The sequence below is a fragment of the Chelmon rostratus genome, chromosome 8 (genome assembly GCF_017976325.1).
Source record: "Chelmon rostratus isolate fCheRos1 chromosome 8, fCheRos1.pri, whole genome shotgun sequence".
Taxonomy (NCBI): domain Eukaryota; kingdom Metazoa; phylum Chordata; class Actinopteri; order Chaetodontiformes; family Chaetodontidae; genus Chelmon; species Chelmon rostratus.
The window spans coordinates 16,551,503-16,571,362 of NC_055665.1; the positions used below are offsets into that span (position 1 = coordinate 16,551,503).

At 42.9% G+C, this 19,860-nt stretch overlaps 1 protein-coding gene across 1 annotated transcript; it reads left to right on the plus strand.

Moving 5' to 3' along the window:
- The first annotated feature begins 530 nt into the window (after positions 1–530).
- On the plus strand, positions 531–18,671 carry LOC121610513 (LIM domain-containing protein 1). Its single transcript, XM_041942665.1, has 8 exons — positions 531–2,347; positions 7,428–7,529; positions 11,578–11,645; positions 12,555–12,617; positions 13,405–13,535; positions 14,529–14,580; positions 16,443–16,511; positions 17,258–18,671. The coding sequence occupies exons 1-8, from the start codon at positions 1,117–1,119 to the stop codon at positions 17,390–17,392; spliced, it is 1,851 nt and encodes a 616-aa protein (XP_041798599.1). The 5' UTR covers positions 531–1,116; the 3' UTR covers positions 17,393–18,671.
- The last annotated feature ends 1,189 nt before the right edge of the window (positions 18,672–19,860 follow it).

Here is a 19,860-nt window from a genome sequence, read left to right on the forward strand (position 1 = left end):
CAAATGTTTTATTGGGTTTGTAACGTCTTAGTAATTGTGTTACACTTGAAGTGGTGTACAATATTCCCTTAAGACCTTAATTAAGTGGATTTCTATAAGGTAGCACACAATAGAGGCACTCAAGTCGAGTCAAATTTGCACTTATAGTAGCCTGTGGCTAATAATAGCATTCATAAATGTATTTAGCTTTATTTCACAGCTGTCCACAGCAAAAACACACACTTCAGCCCTTCAGTTTGTCGGAGCTAAATGGAAATGCTGAAGTATTTTGCTGACTCAGAGAGAGGTGGCTGAGTCAACCTGCTCTTTTTAAGAAACGACACCGGACGTTAGGGGCAGTTTGTGACGAGGATCTGCCCCCACGTTCGGCTATTTTAAGGCGAGATATGGTAAGTTCTGCGTGAGCTAACGTTACTGAAGGATAAATGATAGCAGCGCTGATGTGAACTCAACTTTGCCTTGTGGCTCGATGTGAGTACTGTGCCTTTAAAAGCAAACTGTTCCCTGCTCTCAGTCCCAACTGTCGACCGGTGGCCACGTACGGCTGCGTGCTCCAGCGGTCACCGCCTGCTCGTTAACGCTACACCGGCGTTACTTTCACCAGTTAACCGTCGCGACGTTTACGACATACTAGCCTTTTATGTTGTCACTACTTACTTTTTTTCTCGACAGAGGCGCGGAGGGTAAAGTTTTGAATGAAGGTTCCCCGCTGGGACTGTAACGCGGGAGGAGGGGGCAGTTTGTGGGGTCGTCCAGGCTATCGGATCTGGGATCTGCTCATATTTATAACCAGACAGACGGCGGGTTGTTCGCGGCAGAGCTGAGCTGGACGGACGGCCAGTTTCACCGAGGAGTACGCGGAGTTTTAAACTTTTAATTGCTTTTTTTTTTTAACCTCGGACGATAAAAGGAACTGGAAAGTTTGGAATAATAGAAAAGTTTCGCCCTGGGTCCGGACCCTGTCTCCTGTCAAGACTCCAAGTTGCTGGACTGTAAGCTAATAATTCACCCTGGAAATATCACTCTTTGACAGACTTGTGATTTAGTTAGGCTTTAGCCTTAAAATACAAACTCTCAACTTAACTTTATTGAAACAGACACACAAGTATCTTCAAAATGGATAAATACGAGGATTTAGGGCTCGAGGCGAGTAAGTTCATCGAGGACCTAAACATGTACGAAGCATCCAGAGATGGTTTATTTCGAACCAGGAGGGACGCAGGAAATAACCCCGACTTTGAAGAGACCAGAAAAGTTTTTGCCTCTAAAATGACTAAAATACACATGCAGAAACACCAAGAGGAGATGGCAAAAAACAACAGGGCCATTAAAATGAATGGGGGTCACAACAGCACATATTACACCAAAGACAGACCCCCCATCAATAGTTACAGACAGCCGGGTGAAGCGGCAGCGAAGCCCCCGATACTCTCTGGCCCTGTGTCGGGCACGACGGCGGTGAACCAATACGCACAGTTTGACGGCCAGAAACCCCACACGGGCGTTCAGTCTGAACCTCCAGCCGGCAGGGCTTATGGCTACGGAAACAATTACGATAATAAGGAACGTGTAGAGCCACATTCATACCAGCCCACCACTCCTACTCCCCCCTGCCCAGGAAACGCGCCACACAGCGCGCCCACACATGCTCGTCACCCCGTCATCCAGCCGGCTGCTTGGGCCCCATCCAGTGAGAGCCAGCTTCCCCCATCTTTTTCTGATTCTGGGAGCAACATTGCATCTCAGCAGCACCAGCCTGCACCTCCCACCGCCAACAGTGTTCCACGCCAGCAGAATCAAGCTGTCACCCCGTCTGTAAACCGGAGTCCACCCTCCTCTGCTGGGCCAGCCAGGGGATGGGCTGGAGAGCTCTCTGGCTCAGCAAAACCAGACCTCATCCCTGCCCTGCCTGTGAGTGCCTTCACAGGAGGAGCTGACTTCCACATGCAGCAGCCCTCCACACAGTCTGCAGTCCATTTCACACCACCCACTCCAACCTCAAGACCGTCTACCAACCATAATGGTCTCGTGTCAGCCTGTCCGCTTCTACCTGCACCCTCTGAAACCCCCAAACCCAAAGGCCAGGTGGCATCTGCTGCCCTGAGCCCTGGCAGTGTCTCCAAAAGCAGCAGCCAGATCCAAGGTCAGGTCCAAATACCCGGCTGTGGACAGGCCGCCAGTGCTGAGGCCGAAGTCCCGTGCTCCCCCAAGCATGTCCAACTGCTCTGCCAGTCTCTCCTCACGCAACCCCCTGACCAGGGTCCTTCAGCAGTTGAAATGAAATTAGAGGCCCTCACTAAGCGGCTGGAAAAAGAGATGGATGACCAACCAAAGGCTGACTACTTTGGTAAGACAATTTAAACTACCCAGCATCAACAAGGGGCTTCTGTCAGTTAGGCTGCTGCTGTAAAACACTTGAATGACAGAACCGCCCACCCACAGTCCAGAACATAAATCCACTTGTTTTTGATTTACACATGCACACAGTCACCCTTTGTCATCCTTTGTCTGTGCTTCCCGTGCGTGTCTGTAGCCTTACGTTTTTGTTTGATGTCATTCTTGATGATCTTCGCTGGTTAAATAGCTGAACTTCTTAGGCAGACGCTGTGGGAGGTCTTTTCTTTTGTGGAATGCGGACAGAATAATTTTCAAAGTCGTTTGTTTCTTTGTTGTTTTTTTAATGATTCATTGTTTGCCCTCTTGGCAGTTGAAACAAACCCTTTAGTCGTAAAAGGTGGGGGCAGGGCCAGAAAAAAGAATGTTGCCCTCTTATCTTCTCCCAGAGAATGAATGGATTACTATTGAGACAACACTGATAACTAAACTCAGTAGAGTTCAATAAGTGTATAGTTTTTTTAATGTTCCATCCCATGTGAGTTTGTTTGACTGACAATGGCATTCACTTTTCCAAATGATGGCATGACTACAGACCTGCGCTTGCACATTTCTTGTGCATGCCTTGCATGCCCGTGCAGCTAATAAACACAAGGGAAGATGGTAATGAAAAATAACACCTGTGACTATTAGTTTTGGCATTTTGGAGCACAGTTTCTTTGATGAGTCCTTGCATTTGTTGGAATTATATATATTTAAAATGTATAATATTATTACTGGCGCATGAAAAAGATGAGTCTGCAACCAAGATTATAATCAATACTTAACGTCACTTGCTTAGAAACAGAGGTAGGCTAGGTTATTGAAGAATGTCCATCATCAGCAGAATACTCTGGTTTCTATTCCTCATATCACTGCGTGTAGCCCTCCAGCTGCTCCATCTGGACTGCAGGAACTATCAGGAAATTAATGTAACATTGAGAAAAAACATGCTTTGCTGTGAGGTCAGATGACAGGCGGTTGTCCCAGATGCAGACACAGTAAATAGGTGAGATAGACAGTGTGTATATGGGAGTGTGTTTGTGGCAGAGAGAGCTGATGATCATGTGTTGGCCAGGTGTTTGCAGCCAAGGCCGTTCATGAATACGGGATGTCCCGTAAGACAGTGAGAGAAAAGAGCATGATATTGTGTTCAGACCCACAGAGCCCCCCCCCCACACACACACACACACACACACACACACACACACACACACACTCAGCCCACCCTTGCCTCCTTGCTGAAGGAATTTCCCGCTGGAATGTCACGATTGTAATTCACGGCCTTCCTCGGCCCCCTGATGTGCTCATATTGTTGTGTAAGGGGAGATGTTCTGGCGTACATCAGTGTCACGACAAGGCTTAGAAATAGCACAGAGATGTGAATATTACGGATGTGTGGGAGAGCACAGTGTGCAATCAGCAGAAGTGTAGGTTTTAAAGTCATACAGTATATGTCTTTTTTCACACGCATACCCACATAGCCCACACACGGTTCCTGTATGGAGTTTCCCACCAGACCATGGCTCATCCTCTGAGTCATTCCGTCATGCCAGAAAAAAAACTTGTGGAGGCTAATTCTCTGCTAAAAACTCAAGTTTCATCAAAAAAGACCTTCATAATTAAAACAAATGTATATACAGACTTTTTAAGTATATTTATATAATATTTGTAGATCCCATCTGCATTTTGACATTAAGTTAAAGCTGATGTTTCTTAGATGGGACTGAATATAGTGTGCTTCTGAAAGCCTCTGCCAGGCACATGGCGGTAAACGATCCAGTGAGCTATGACCATACGCAGGGCTAGGATCCATCAGAGTTCCCAACCGTACATTGAGTGCTGATTGGCACAACTGCAGCTGGAGGTTCTGGGAAAATGAGTCCAGTGCCAAACGGCTGCACCAGGGGGAATGCTGAGGAATGTCTGAAGGAAGGGAGCAAGGAATTTTAGAAATGGGGTTTTAAGATTCAAAGGGGAGGGGTGTCCCAGACGAGTCTAGAGGTGCCTGCCGTGCAGTTGAATGGATGAGTAGATAAACAGAGAGATTTGGGGACAAGTTCGTGGATGCTTCTTTGTCCCTGAACACAAGAGCCTGAGAGGATGTAAGATTTATAGACAAGCTTATCCAAGAGGGGAAGGGTGGTGGGTCTTCCTCTGACTTGCACACACACACACACACACACACACACACACACACGCAAACACACACACCCATTCAGTTGAACGTTTAGTGTTGTGTTAAGATGGAGGATTAATTTATCCCATCTGGCTTTTGAGGGGAAACCTTCATCTTAACTCTTCCCAGGGCTTCTTGGCTTCTACTCTGGCAGGCTTTTGGAGGCTGACTTTTATGTGTGTGTGAGTGTGTGTGTGAGTGAAAATGTGATATCCTCTCTTGCACGTCTATGTGTCTGTTTGTCTATGAATATATGGCCTCTGGTATTTGACTGGATTTAATATACTATGTCACTTTTGGGTGTGGTGTTTTTGTGCGCTGTGGAAAAGTTAGAAAACGATGCCATAGGTGACACAGCACTCAGTATATTTCAGTGAATGAAAGTGGGGTGTACTTACTTTTGCTACTTTTAAAGATAAATTTGTGTCATATCTGGTAGATGTGGTTACAAATGGAGTTTAGTCAAATTCATATTGAGAAAAATGATCTTTCAATGCTCTATATTCTACTTAGAAAGGAGAAGTATTTTTACTATTCGCATTACAACTCCTCTAAACTACTAGCTATGACAGGCAAACCGCATGGTACACACCGTCCACCAACCGGGGTCAGTTGTAACACTTTAAAGCCATGTTTTTCTGTAGAGATTTCATGAAAACTAGCTACCATGCAAGGAGAGAAGTTTGGCTTGGGACCCACATCTGTAGGACACACAACACAACTCCATCAATTTAAAGTTTTAAGTACTTTTGTTGAAAGAGATGTTAATGTACATACACTTTCTGCTTTAAAGCCAAGATTTTATCATGCTGTGGATGTGTTATCGATGAACCTGAAACCTTGGGCCTAACTGAAGAAGTGCTAACACTCAATAGCTGCTACAATGTGCAACAAGGGCTGTGTTTTCAGTGGCATTTTGGCCAGCAAGCTGCCATCTCATTGGAGTTTTGACAGCTGGGAAAGGTGAGGGGGGGTAGGAGGGGTGAAATTTTGGCTGCATGTTTTGCTTCCCCTCCCCCCTCTTGAAGCAAGCAGTCAGTCCCCCTGAATAATCACACTGTTTTGGAACATGGGACTCTGGCCAAAAGCAGATTTGTAGTGGCCCAATCGGTGAGGAGGTTACTCCAAAAATACAGAATTTTTGGTTCCGACCGGGAAAACAGAGAACGGACTTTTACTGCATTTTTGTTCTCATGGGGCATACAATTCATAGCTATAAAAATTAAGGAAAAATGTTCTTGCCCAAGTCAAAAAGTTCTGAAAAGGCACTGTGTACTTTATTGTGTGTGTTCAGTGTTACCTGCTGTGTTGTTTGCTTTGTGACACAAATTGTTTGCAGTCAGCATTCACAGAGGAAAAGCAGAGAATGGGATTTAAAAGACCTTCACTTATTCATTTCTACTTTATTGTGTTTTCATGTAAACAAAAATAGCTTACATAACAGCAACATTCTTCAGCTTTCTAATAATATCCCTCTGTTATCTGTCGATCCTCTTTCCAGCCGTTGGGGCCCCTGATGATTTGTCCTCTGCTGTGGCATTAGGAGAGGCTTTAGTTGAAATATATATAGCCCAGTTGAATATTGTGTCACTGAAAGTCTACGAAGAGAAACATTTGAAGAAGGTTGTTAAATAACAGTGTGTGTGAGGAGGCAGCCACGTGATGTGTGTTGGATACAGTGGAAACAGAAGTTTCTTTGTCAGTGTTCCAGGAGGACCAGGGCCGAGCTGGGCTGGGCTGGACTGGGCTGGGCTAGGCTGGGCCACGCTCTTCTGCTGTGCTCCACTTCTCTGTCTCTAGGGAGTTTTTCTATAAAAACATACACACAAATAACCTCATTCATACATCCTCACACTAAAAGAGAAGCTCGAGGTCTTGCTTTTCATCTTCCATCAATGCCATCGCCCCCTCTGTTAGTGCTACTTTAACTTAATACTTGATGATTGGATGATCATATCATGCTGTATCTGCTCGCTGACTGCCCATTAGGGTCAGCAGTGATGGGAGTTGTCAGTTGTCATAGTCCATATGTCAGTTGTCATACCATGCCGCTTCATACCATTCAGGCTCAGAGGGAGAGATGGAGACTGGCAGGGAAGTGAAGCGATGAAAAATAATATTTTCATGGCAGGTCTTGAGTCAGGAAATTAGTTTTGCATCCTAAGCAGTTCCCGATAAAACGTTGTTATGTATTGATCTCACAGAAATCCTGTGTTCATGAGCTGTCCTCAGTCAAAGGAGAGATTATGTAATATTGCCATGCCATTGACATGCTCTCATGTGATGTTTCTTCACCCAGTGCAGGAGGGAGAACTCTTGCCTTGCATGTGTTTTGGGCTTTTATCTGTTTTTTTTCTTGCACAGTTTCATTTTTTTCTGCACATACTATGCAAAGTAGTTGGCTGGGATGAGTGGCTGGATTAATATTAAGTAGACTCCTGTGTCTTGATGTCAGTCCACATAGGCTGTGTGTGTTTTTAGGGTAGGAACATTTAGATTTTTATCAAAAACTTTATTAACAGACTTCTCAGTGTCTGAGCCAAGTCAAACAAGCAAATTTGGATATATTTCCCCTTTCACTGATACAGCTCACCAACCAGCTTCCTGAATTTTGTGAAGTGTTTTTTTGTTCCCTTTGTCTCCATTGTTTGTGTCTGGTTTAATCAGGATCACAGCCTTCACAGCACTTAACTCCCTTTTGTCTTGATATAATACACCAACAATGTGTTGATTTATACCTCAGATTTAGTATTTGGTTTATGTAGTGTGCAATTACATCAGTATGTGTGTTGTATTTCTATAACTGTATAAGTGATTTAAATGTGTGTCTTCCTCTGACTTTTCTGACTTACTAATACACTGCTTTGTGTTCCAGGAGTCTGCGTCAAGTGCAACAAGGCGGTGTATGGAGCCAACCAGGCCTGTCAAGCTATGGGTAGCCTCTACCATGACAGCTGCTTCACCTGCAGCGCCTGTAGTAAGTACACGCACATACACAGCACACTTTCACTAAGTCTTTTGCTCCCATTCAAACACCTTCATCTTCTCTCCTTGGTTGAGTCACATGTAAAGCTAATGTCATCTCTTGGTTAATTGGTTGCCAAAGATCCTGTTCTCTTGAATTAAAAGTGGTACCCTCTTCTTCAGTTGTTCACTGGCCTGAGCAAAAACACACAATTATTTAGGGATTACTGTCCTGTCCTGTGCTGCTGGTGTTTGGTTTCTGGGTGTGCCAGTCACTCCTCCAGCCTACACAAAGATACACGAAGCAAGACTTTTGCAGCCCTAGTTCATCCATCAGTCAATAGAATCATTTCAAGTATATTAATACATGGAGTGTGTTCAAGTCTTGTGCAAAGCTTGAGACTGAAAATCATTGACTTTTGAAACCACAAATCATGCTTGAGAAAGGCAAGGATTATAAGTATCAGTGTGCACTTTGTGGCGCCTGTAATGAAAGAATAATAGCTTGTTGCTCCTTGTACCGGTTATCTACAGGGCTTATTCATTTTAAAATGTTTTTACAACAAGTTCAAAGACAGTATCTGTTCTTTGTGTTCTTTCGGTTTTAATTACACAGATAAATGCACTTTTAACTTTTAGTACACAATGAGTTTAAAGAAACTACACTTGTGTTGGAACACTTCACAAAATGATTAAGGACGAGTTACATAAAGTTTCAAAGCTCGAAAGTGACCTTTCTGCACTTGACAGGTTTTTGGTTTTTTTACCCTCCGTGCTGTGTGTTTATACATGTTTGTGTGTCTGTGTGTGTGTGTGTGTGAGATAGAGAGAGAGAGCAAGGAGATGAAAAAGCTGATGTCTAAAGTGGGGGTTAGAGAGGAGTTTACACACCACATACCTCTCATAGCTTACTCCATTTGAGTGCATAGGAGTTGTGCTCTCTGTGAGTGGCCCCGGGGAAAAGCATATCAGCTGTGGAGGAATGCAGGCACAGGGGCCCTCCGTAGGTCTGGCTCCAGGAGGACATTGGGTGCTGTTATGTCAGCTGGATGCAACAAGATGGGAGCACAGTGCGTGACAGGGAGACCATTCAGTGGGAGCACACCACCCACGACATGCTGCCAGCATGCAGTGGCATATGTACACATGCATATGTATTCATGCATGTACCCACAGTAAACAGCATGATACAGTCAAATATACAGTGCCTTTATATTAAGGATCCCTCTCATCTTTCCCCAGAATCTGTTTCTTTATGATGGTGAACTTCCATCATGCCCCCACTCCACCAGTTCCTCCGAGGTGAGTGAGAGGCAGGGGAACATTCCTGGTGGCTAGGAGAGCTCAGGCTGCACGTCAAGGACTCAGCACTTGGCTGCAAGGGGGCTTCCCTCCAGGCTAATCGTTGACTGTTTACAAACAGTTAATGGTACAACCCAATTCCAGCTGGAGATTAAGCTCAAGTCTGTAAGCAGAGGAACTGGTTTACACAGTAGCCAACTCAGATAATTTGTGGGAATCTCAGAAAAGACAGAAGTATTGGATAAGACGGAAGGAATTGGTGTAATTTTACAGCACTAAGAGGGAAGCAGCAGTACAAGGTGCAATTTGAGTTTGTAAGGAACACAGAGGTTCAGCTTTCATAAGAAGCAGCTCCACTATCCCAGGCTTTGGGGAATATAAACAAGCATCTGATTGGTCCTGAATCCACTGGTATGTTAGCATCTGGTAGGTAGATTGTCAGGACCTTGACCAAACATTCCAGGTGCTGCTCGTAGTCGAAGAAATACATCCGGACAACTAGAAAGACTTCTTGTAAATGCAGCAATGTTTTTCATTGTGGATTGAACATCCATATATATCTTCAGCGGCTGGAAAATGATGTTAATTGAAACTGAATTTCCGAGGAAACAGTCTTTAAATGTGAAATTTGTATAGAAGAGACATGGCTCTTTTGCTGAGATGTCTCACTTGAGTAACGGGGTTGAGGCTCAATTAGGAAGTCATGGCAGGGTCATTGTGAATTTCTTATTTTCTGAATGGGATTACATAAGGGAATTCATAGAATGTTTTAATTAGAAAATGGCCTTGTGTTTTGTTCTGTCCCTCAGGTATTTTACATTTTTATGAAAGCGCAATAGTCACTCTTCTTTCTGGTGCTTTTCAAATAGTCAGCCGTGACTCCTGACTTTAATTAAGCTCTTATCTTTCTCAGAGCCTTCCCTCTCTGACTCACTGGGAAAAAAAAGACAGGAATGTGGAGAAGAGGAATGGGCCATATCTCACATTCATCCCCTTCATCCTTCCCGTCTTCCTTTAGGGACACAGTTCCAAGACTGTCCGTCAGTAATTACCCAAGGCCAATTCCACACCTTGGCCCCCTTCAGAATGACTGGTCTCCTCTTAAGTTAGCTATTGAGTGAGCCTTGGCCAGACCTTGGCTGCTGCGTGACCATTATCATTCTGTTAAAGTAAGATAATGCAATTGTGAATAACTAATTCAAAGAATTTCATGCCATTGATATAAAAAGATGAATCATGAGGTTTCAATATATGCCTTTTTTTCTTTGTTCTTGCTGTATTTTACTTACAATACAGGCTCATTGAAGGACAACATTGTTTTTTTTTTTTTACCCTTGCAGACAGTCAAATTATAACCTTCAAATCAATAGCCTAACTGATTTTAAGACAGCAGTAAGAGCTTTATTTGAGAGTAGTAAGGTCAACTACTTCAACTGAGCTCTTTCTTGTCCACTAAGGGACAATTTATTATTTTTTTTCCCTTTTTGTTATGATTTGTGGGTAGGTTGAGCTATGTTATAAGGGTGAAATATTATAAACACCTTTAGCAAATGCAAATGTACATTTGGTATGTATGTCACATGAATGGTCATATCTCTCAAACCTATTATGTACATTGTAGGGATGCCCAAAATCACTTTTTTCAATGCTGACTAGCTGTTGACTTGTTGTCAATGTTCTGTTGAAATGAATCTCAAAAAAGCCCTGTATTTACCATATCCTGCTCCAGGGTGATGCCTATGGCTGCATTTCTCCTCTGTTTTGAGAATAAACTGTGCAATTTCTAGCCACTAAATGGCTGCATGAGACTGTCGAGTAATCAGGTAAACAGAGCGTGAGATGGATCGTGGGAGATAAAAAGGCTCCTGTTCACCGAGGTAAACCCCTCCTCTCCCCTGCTGACCCCTCCCTCACCTTCCCTCTCAGAAAATGTGAGGAATGTTCCCTCTTCCTGTGGGACCTGGACAGGAATAGCTATGTGAAGTGTGCAAAGAAGTTTTGGTGTGCGTGTGTGCCCGTGTGGTCGCACGTGCATTCGTGTGCATGTGTGTGTGTGTGTGTGTGTGTGTGTGTGTGTGTGTGTGTGTGTGTGTGTGTGCGCACGCTGCTAAAAGAAGCCAGATCCAGACCATAAAACTATTAAAGCACACAGACAGACAGGAAGCACACGCAGCATGTGGAAAGACACCAGAAAGGAACAAAGAAGAATAGCAGGTCGTTTTGGGTCTTGGCCTGTGGTTGCCGTGAAATCACATAGAGCAGAGTGTTTAATCTGTTGCACCTGTCTAGTAATTGGATCTAATCAGCATTTTCCCCACATGTGTTTGATCCAGAGGTGTTCTTTGTCCTTCTGTCCCTTTGGCCTACTTCGTGTCCCAGTAATATTATATTAAGACACCACCACACCATAGATCTGTTGTTTGATTTATCTGCCTTGGATTCGGCAGGGTATAATGAATATTGCAAGAGGGTCCATTACCTTCGAATGGTTGCAATTAATCATCACAGTCTTTATGCATTACTGCTGTAGCTATTTTCTGAGACTGGGCTCATGGCTTTGCAAGATTTTCCACCAAGACATTTCAAGATTCTATCTTTGATTTACCTTTTCTTGTCTGCTGTAATGTACTTATTCAATACTAAAAAAAAAACCCTTTTTCTTCTAAGAGGAGGTTTGTGAGAGTTCCAGGTGAGGGTCCTGCTGTGTGTTGCTTGAGTGAAATGGTACAAATGGACTTTTCTGTCTGTTTGTTCTGCAGGTCGAAGGCTGAGAGGGAAGGCATTCTACTATGTCGGAGGGAAGGTTTTCTGCGAAGAGGACTTTCTGGTGAGTGGTCAATACAGATCAATATCTGCATATCTACAAAAATCCATCAGGTAGCGATAATGCGGTACTTTTCTCATAGTGAGCTACATTCACCCAGTCTACATCTACAGTTTCTCATAGTTTGCAAATCTTTCTGTGTATATGATAAGCAAAGCGTGATCACTTCTTCCTTAAATCACCATTCATCGGGTCAACCTTACACACTTAAATGCCACATAATGCAAAATGTCGGTTCGAGACTTTGACCTTGTGGCCCAGTTTTTAGCATCCAATGCTGCAGATTCCTATCAGTTTCCTCCCTTGGGTAGGACTGGAAGGAGGTCAGTAACTGGAGAAGCTGCTTTGCTGTGGTTTATAGGGTGGAGGGCAGTCAGGCCATTCACACCACTGCAGAGTGACTGTGTACAAAAATGGAGAGCTTTCAGTATGCATAATCATAGGATGTGCATTAAACACAGTTGAAACCCCTCTATGAAATTTGTCATAATTCCCAGCACACATTTTCCAGCCCATGTGCATGTTGCATCTCCATAGACAATCCACTCTTGTTTGTGTGCTGTAAGTATTTTCCCAGCTCAGCCTTGTATTCACACTGCCAGTAGCTATGTGCATGTTTACCCCGGGAGCACTATATGTATAAAAACTAATCTAATTGCATTTCCACCAAAACCTCTTAGTTGCTCAATTAGGTCAAAACTTACACTGAATTCAATTTGCTCTGGCTCTGCTCCCTCTATGTGCTGTTAATTACTTCTGCACATACCAAACCTTATAGCCTACTTTGAATTGTGCTTGAGAGACATTGTGGAGTTTCTTAGTGTTCAGTCTGAAACAGAAATTCAGAGATATCAGTCATCCATTAAATAACCAAATTCCAATGACCTCATTGTCATCTTTTCTCTGTTGAAGTACTCTGGTTTCCAGCAGTCTGCAGACAAGTGCAACGCATGTGGACATCTGATCATGGATATGGTGAGTGTCTGTTACATTTTTCCAGTTGTGTGTGTTTTTTGGTATTTGTGTGTGTGGGTCCGAGCCAGGTGATCTCAGCAGAAACTTAAGTTACTTCACCATAAATGAGCTTTCTGTGGGCACATCTGGATAAAGACTCAGGAGGAAGCATTTGCTCAGCATGTGCGTCTCTCACACATACACATACACACACACACACACACACACACACACACACACATGCAGTAGGGAAAAGCAAAACAGACACACACACACAAAGCATATGATAATGTCAGGAAGAGTTGCAGCATATGAAGGATTTTTTTACATGAGTCTACACATGTTCTCCATGCAGCAGACAGAGATAGAGGAGATGTCTGTGTTTTTATTGTGCTGCCTCATCTGTCACATCTGCACGTTAACATGCTCTATACAGCACCTGATCACTGAGAGTGTATTTTGTATGTTGTGTATGTTATGTACATGTTTTCCTATGTAACATGGCTCTACATAGTATGCTGTGTTTTTTCTCTTAGCTTTGTTAAATGGTCTGACAAATTGTTATATATTATCCTGAGTACTCAGGGTGCGCTTATTCTTAGCTTTGGCCTATTCTTAGCTCCGCTTACAACCCAATATACCCACAGGGATTATTAAAAATTCATCTAATCTAAAAGCAGAGATTTTTTAAGAACAATGGCTATTTTAACGTTATTGAATACAAATAGTGAGGAAATGTGAAATAGCAGTACCGAAATGAAATAGAATCTTAATGTCCTAATATTCCTCCCTCATTTCTTCTTTATAGATCCTGCAGGCCCTCGGGAAGTCGTACCATCCCGGCTGTTTCCGCTGTGTCATCTGTAATGAGAGCCTTGATGGAGTGCCTTTCACCGTGGACACTGAAAATAAGATCTACTGTCTCAAAGACTACCACAGGTGAGTGGCACCTGCTACACAGTATTTCAGAGGAACATGAGTGCATGGCCTGGAGTTATCTGTGTTAAATTAGTTTAGCATGACGATGGAAAAGAGTCTCATATTCCAAGTCAAGTGACCGCACAGCCCCTCAACTTTCCCTTGTTGCTGCAGGATCTGGTTGAGAAGGGTCGACTGAGTCTCTCTCTCTCTGCCACGTGTAGCAGACACATGAGAAGTGTTGTCAGGGATGAAAGGAGAGGGAGGGAAGGGGAGGGAGAAAAGATCACTGTCCAGTTAGAGGTGTGAAGAGTGGTGTGTTTCTCTCGTCCAGACTCAACAGTGACATGCTCTGTAAGGACAAAAACAGCTTAACGTCTGAGTGGAAAATCAAGGTTTTTTGTGTGTGAGGGGAAAAATTGATACTGCTGCCAAAGTTATCAACAGTAGAGCACCTGTAGTTACTCAACAGTTACAGCCTTTCTTCTCCCCACTGGGACAACATGTACAGCATAACCAAGCACATGGCTCACCAGTGTCTGGCAGCTCCCACATGTTCTCCCTGCTGATTAAATCAGACAAACCGTTTTGTGTATACAGACTATGTTTGACTTTTAGCCACAGTCATGCCCATCCACACTGAGAGGCCTTTTGTTTTTCCATCAGATATCCAGGTGCCAGCCATGTGTGTAGAAATAATGAATTCATTTTGCTTTTTGTTTTGCTTCCTCCTTTCTGGATCTGGAAAATCACGTGTGAGGGGAAAGCCAGCACATCAGCATAATCGAATCAGGATCTTGAATCTAATCAGAGTCAGGAGGGAGGGAGGGGGAGGCTCGACGAGTTTAGAGGTTTGGAGGAGGGCATCAAATATGAACTGTGCCCTTTATAGTCGTTGGATGGAGGGAATTTGAATTCATTAATGAACCGAGTTCATTCATTCAGTTAGTGTATTTGAGTGTAGTTCAGACAAATCTATTAAAACCTGTTGCTTTGTGTATGTCACTTTCCCAGGGTGCTGGCGCCTAAATGTGCAGCCTGTAACCAGCCAATTCTGCCCTCAGAGGTAAGTTGACACTCGCCTTTATTCAGGACTGATTCATGAGTAGATGTTTGTCATAGTTTGTCTCTCCACATTTTCCTATTTTGACAAAATTCTCTTATCAAGGTATTGTGGCGTCTAAATCAGTAATAAGTTAAAAATATCTGTCCCAGGTTGACATCGTGATCCTGTGAAAAGATTTACATTTGTTTTAAGTATGCGGCCTTCAAAAGATAATCATATTACACATTATAAAAAAGATCATGCTCTAACAATTACGACAGCACAAGCCATGTATTGTGTATTTTGTTTGAATATCCTCCTGGCAGTGCAGCTTCTCATGTCATGTTACAGTATATACACTATGTGTCAATTAAGAGGGTGTTTTTTCTATATTTTTAGGGGAGTTTATGGTAGTAGTAGAGGTGCTGGTAGTGGAGAGGTGACAAGAAATCTGGGAGAGAGAGATAGAGAATGACGTGTGACAAAGGGACCTAGTTGGATGCCCTCTTACCATAGCCTCAGATACCGTACTTCTGTTTACAAGTGACTGTGATAACTTAAAATATTAAGCGGCACAACAGTATAAACTTTAAATACACTCAGTGGTTGCTGGTGACTAAGGCTGAGTTGGCACATTTGGGAGATGACTGCCAGGTTTCTCAATGTCCTGGCAATATGTGACAGACACTAACCTAGATGTACTAAACAGAGTGATCATAAACTCATGGACTTTTTTAACCCGACTCGAGAGAATGATCAACCTGCCTGTGGACTTTAATGAAAGCCAGATGTGAGCAGCGATTGTCAGTGGTGGCATATGGTATCAGTAGTGTAGTGTTTCAGGATCATGCTGTCACAGCCCCCAAGACAAATATCAGTGTAGAGGAAGTGTAGCGGCATGGTGCAAATGATTCAGCTCCTTTACATCTACAAATTGTTCACCTTTACCTGTGGACCTCCAGCAGCTCAGCAGATTATAAATCCTTATCTGCTCTTGTTTACTCAGTTATGACCCACGCTCAGAACTTATCTGTGCAAGTAGCAGATAGTTCAATATAGCTATATTTCCCACCAGACCAGAGGTCAAGACAGTGTGAGGTCTAATATCTCTGGGCTTTGATTTGATGTGGTGTCTTGGAGGAGCGGATTGGAAAGAAGGGAGAAGGTCGGTTCACACACAGACAGGACATGCTGGCAAAAGCAAAGAAATGTCCAAAATTAGAGTTGACTTTGCTGGAATGTCCCCTGCCCTCCCCTTTGAGTAAGCAGTGAGGCCGGTATTTAGAGGAGAGGTAGTGTGTGTCGGGGTAGGGGGCTTAGTCTGTCTTGTGCATTTATGTAAGCTGTTGTACGGATGTTCAGGGGAGTTCCCTCTCAGGCTGATCCTGTAACCAGAGACAGATGATAGAAAAAGAAACAGCTCCCGTCTCTATGGACGTGAATAATCAGGAGGACAAAGAGCACAAACATTCTGAGATACACAATCTTTGTGAAGATTTGTAAATTATTTGCTATAGTCTTTGGCTCCTAGCTGCTGTATTTTGTGTCTACATCGATGTATGCCGGTATGATTTGTGGGCCTTATTTTGTTACTAGGGTCCTGAGTGTGATTTCTTGTTTTCCAATAGTAAATTCACAAAATATAATAGAACTTCACTGATGGCGTAGCTTAAAAAGGACGAGTGACAAAGCAGTTAGCTCCCAGGTTGTAATGCAGGGGGGTAGTTTAAAATAGAGACAACTCAGCTCTTGGCTGACATCAGTGTGCTCATGCTTCTTATTGATCGTTTGAAGCTTTTGTCAGGCTGAACAGAATGAGACAGCGGAGAGACTTTTGGTGAGATTGGCTTTAGTTGCGTTTGTCTGTCTGAATTTCTTTCCAGGGGTCTGATGAAACCATTCGAGTTGTATCCATGGACAAAGACTATCACGTGGAATGTTATCACTGCGAGGTGGGTTAAAACGTGTCGCATTTGTCTGTTACCAACCTGAAGGTGAAGCTTTGCATTTGAAAACATGCATGTTTTAGTGGCTCTGAGCCAGGGACGCTCTGAATCGCTCATTAAGAGAAATCATTATGAGAAGATCCCTGATCTTAATTACAGTCTTTGGTGGCAATTATATACTGCCTAGGAGAGCAGGTATGCACCCCCTCATCATCCGTATCTCATCATTTTACTCAAGTGCCTTTTCTTTTTCTTTTTCTTTTCTTTTTTTTTTATGCCAAAGACTGATTGACAGTTGCTGTTTTCACTTCATGAAAATAAAAACTAGTGGGCTGCGAGGAACAGCTCTCTGTTTAAGTAGTGTTAAACTGAGTGGCTGCGTCCCTCTGGTGGTTTTTTGTTAATCTATCAGCAGTTCAAAGAGCAACATCCTGACACTCTGTCTCTGTAAACACATTTCTCTCTTGAAACTGTTAGCCATACGGCAGATAAAGGACTCCTCAATCAACCACAGCTTGTTTTTTCATAACATGCACAGAATTGAGATGTGATTATAATGAGAAGTTTGAATCTTTTTTTAAATGTAGAAATGTGCTGTATTTTTACACTTCAGAGGTAATTATTGCTGCCCAATCTTTCAGTTTTGTAAATTTGGCCACTACAGGGCGGAAATCAAAACAATCCTCCTGTGACCTTCCATTCAAGCTCATGTAACCTCTCAGTGGATGTGCCTCCTCCTTTTTGTCATCCAGGAATGTAAGATGGAGCTGAACGATGAGGAGGGTCACCGCTGCTACCCTCTGAACGGCCACCTTCTCTGCCACTCCTGCCACCTGAAGAACATCGAGCCGGGTTGCTCCTCTTCCGTCGCTGCCTCCTCCTACTAACACTACCGCAGTTGGAGGGAGACACCTGGTGGATTTACGGAGGAATTGCCAAAGAGTGACTGACAGCAGGAGTGGATATGTACAATTCTTGTTGTAGAGGATTGATTAACGCGATGCATCAGATCACACTGTGGTTTGATGTGCATTTTCACAGGAATTTTAATGAAGGTTTCATTATTCTTAAAGAGGTTTTGACTCAGTAATGAAGTATTTAACACAGCAAAGCCCTACTTTGAATTCAGTGAAGCATTGCATTATACTGGCTACATACTGACTTGGCAAAAGTGTTGCCACCTGATTTCCTTTAATTGTAAATATAATTTGCATTGACTGTGTAAATATCTGGCAGTCAACTTCATGTTCACACTTCTGCTGTGACTTACAGTTCACAAATTGACGCCTAAATCATCTGTTTAAAGTTTCTGATAAGGATGGAGGCTTTTCACAGAATCTGCTGGATGCCTATTGTGCCTCTACATCAGTTTATACATGCAATAATAACAGCTGATGTTAATTTACACAGGAGAGATATACAAAACACACTGGTGTTGAACATTATTTTTAAAAAGTCAAAAACAGTAATTCCTTCCTTTTCCACTTTTTAAGCAGGTACCACTGTATCTCTTCTCAAAGTGATTACCAGTGGTAACCACAGCCATCATTATTGTTCATTTTCCATATGCAAATTCTGGTATGCAATAAATTAGATCAGATAGTATTTTTGGGACATAACCATTCCATAGATATGTTAAACACTGCAGGGTTGCTTTGCCTTTGTGCTTACGGCTCACCATTTCACATTTTTGCGACTTTTCTTTTTTGTTGAGTCTGAGCAAGAATGTTTCAGAGAGGCAGGTGATACTGTTCTGTAATAAACAGCCATTATTTGTAACATGCAGTCTACTCTAAGCACTTACAGATAGATTTGTGAGTTCTCTATGCACCTATGAAGAGTTTAGTATTAGGCCTATAGGTCTATGTATTTTGTTACATTTGCAAACATGGTATATTTAAAGAAGATATATTGTAGGCTGATAATCATTTACGTTTAATTTTGACTTTTGTGCAAAATCCCTTAAATACTAATTTGATTTGCAGTGGAAAGTACAGTTTTGATTGCCTATTTTGCCATCCATATGTTATTCATGTCTTCAGTTTACTAACTTAATACTTAAGTTGCTTGTCATTTGAGCTCCTTATTTCATAGCCAACCATAGTTACGACGAAGAGCAAACATATGTGTTGTATGATTGTTAGAAAATATTTAATAAATGCATTGCAAATAGTCAAAGTTTCAATTTTAATTTGACTCTCTTTTTACAGTGGGAAAGGGAACTATGAAATCCTATGATTTCTTGCTTTCTGTGAAGAGAAATATCTACTTAGCACATCTGCTTAATATTAACAGTAATGCATTGTTTGATGCGTTAATGGCTTCACTGATGCATTAATTCATGCATCAATACTGTCCATTCCCTTCAGTAATGGACGGTCATTGTGTCCACAGGGGCACTGCAGGCATGCTGACTCTGCAGTCACACAGAAAAAGGGTTCAACTTACATTTGGCTGATAACACACATTTTTTGAACTTTCCAAGAAAATTTGTTTGTCTACAGATTATCTTCTGTGATCCAGGAATGGCTACTGAAATGGTGTGCAATTAGGAGGATAAGCTGCGCCTCTGGTTAAACATCACAACTTAATTGACATACAACTGACATTACATGCAAGTTTTGAGGTAAGGATGCAAGGTAACTGCATCCTGTGGCCATTGTGGAGCTGGGAGATGATACCGTGGCTCCAGCTGATGACCCTCCTTTTGCATCTTCAGCAGGGCTGGTACTCAGATGCAGCACAGTACATTTTCCCACGGCCACCACCTGCCTGATCCTCTGAAGCAGGCCAGCTGAGGTCAGAAGCTCTTTGTGACAGTCTTGACTTGCCACAGCTTTCGTGGCATTCAGAACAACAGGGGATGGCCAAGGTAATTTGGAGGAGAATTACTGGTCTTCAGGAGCACCTGTGGAGGATATCATCAAAGTTTGTATGCGCTGCTAAAGTCCAGCTCAGGATGTCCCTGTGCTGTGCATCTGAACAGGGATTACCACCTCTGGTCCAATTCAGGCAAGGTGTGTATCCAGCCAGCTGGAAGACTGACTCATCCAATCCGAGCGACGTCTTGGCACACTAGCAATGGTCTAGACTAATCCTCACAGACCGAGAAGAAACGGCGGTGCTCTGCAGCTTGTTTATCTCCACAGGGCGGCGACCATTAACACACTCTCTGTGCTGGCGAATGCTGGTTACTCCGATGCATGTACAATCTGACTCGTTCACAACAGTACAGAAACTCAGAGTGGACGTGTCTCTAGTTGTTCACAGTCACGTTCAGTTATCCAGTCCCAGAATATTAAGCCAACAATCTTGTAGACACTGAAACTACTACTACTTCTCATACAATTACATG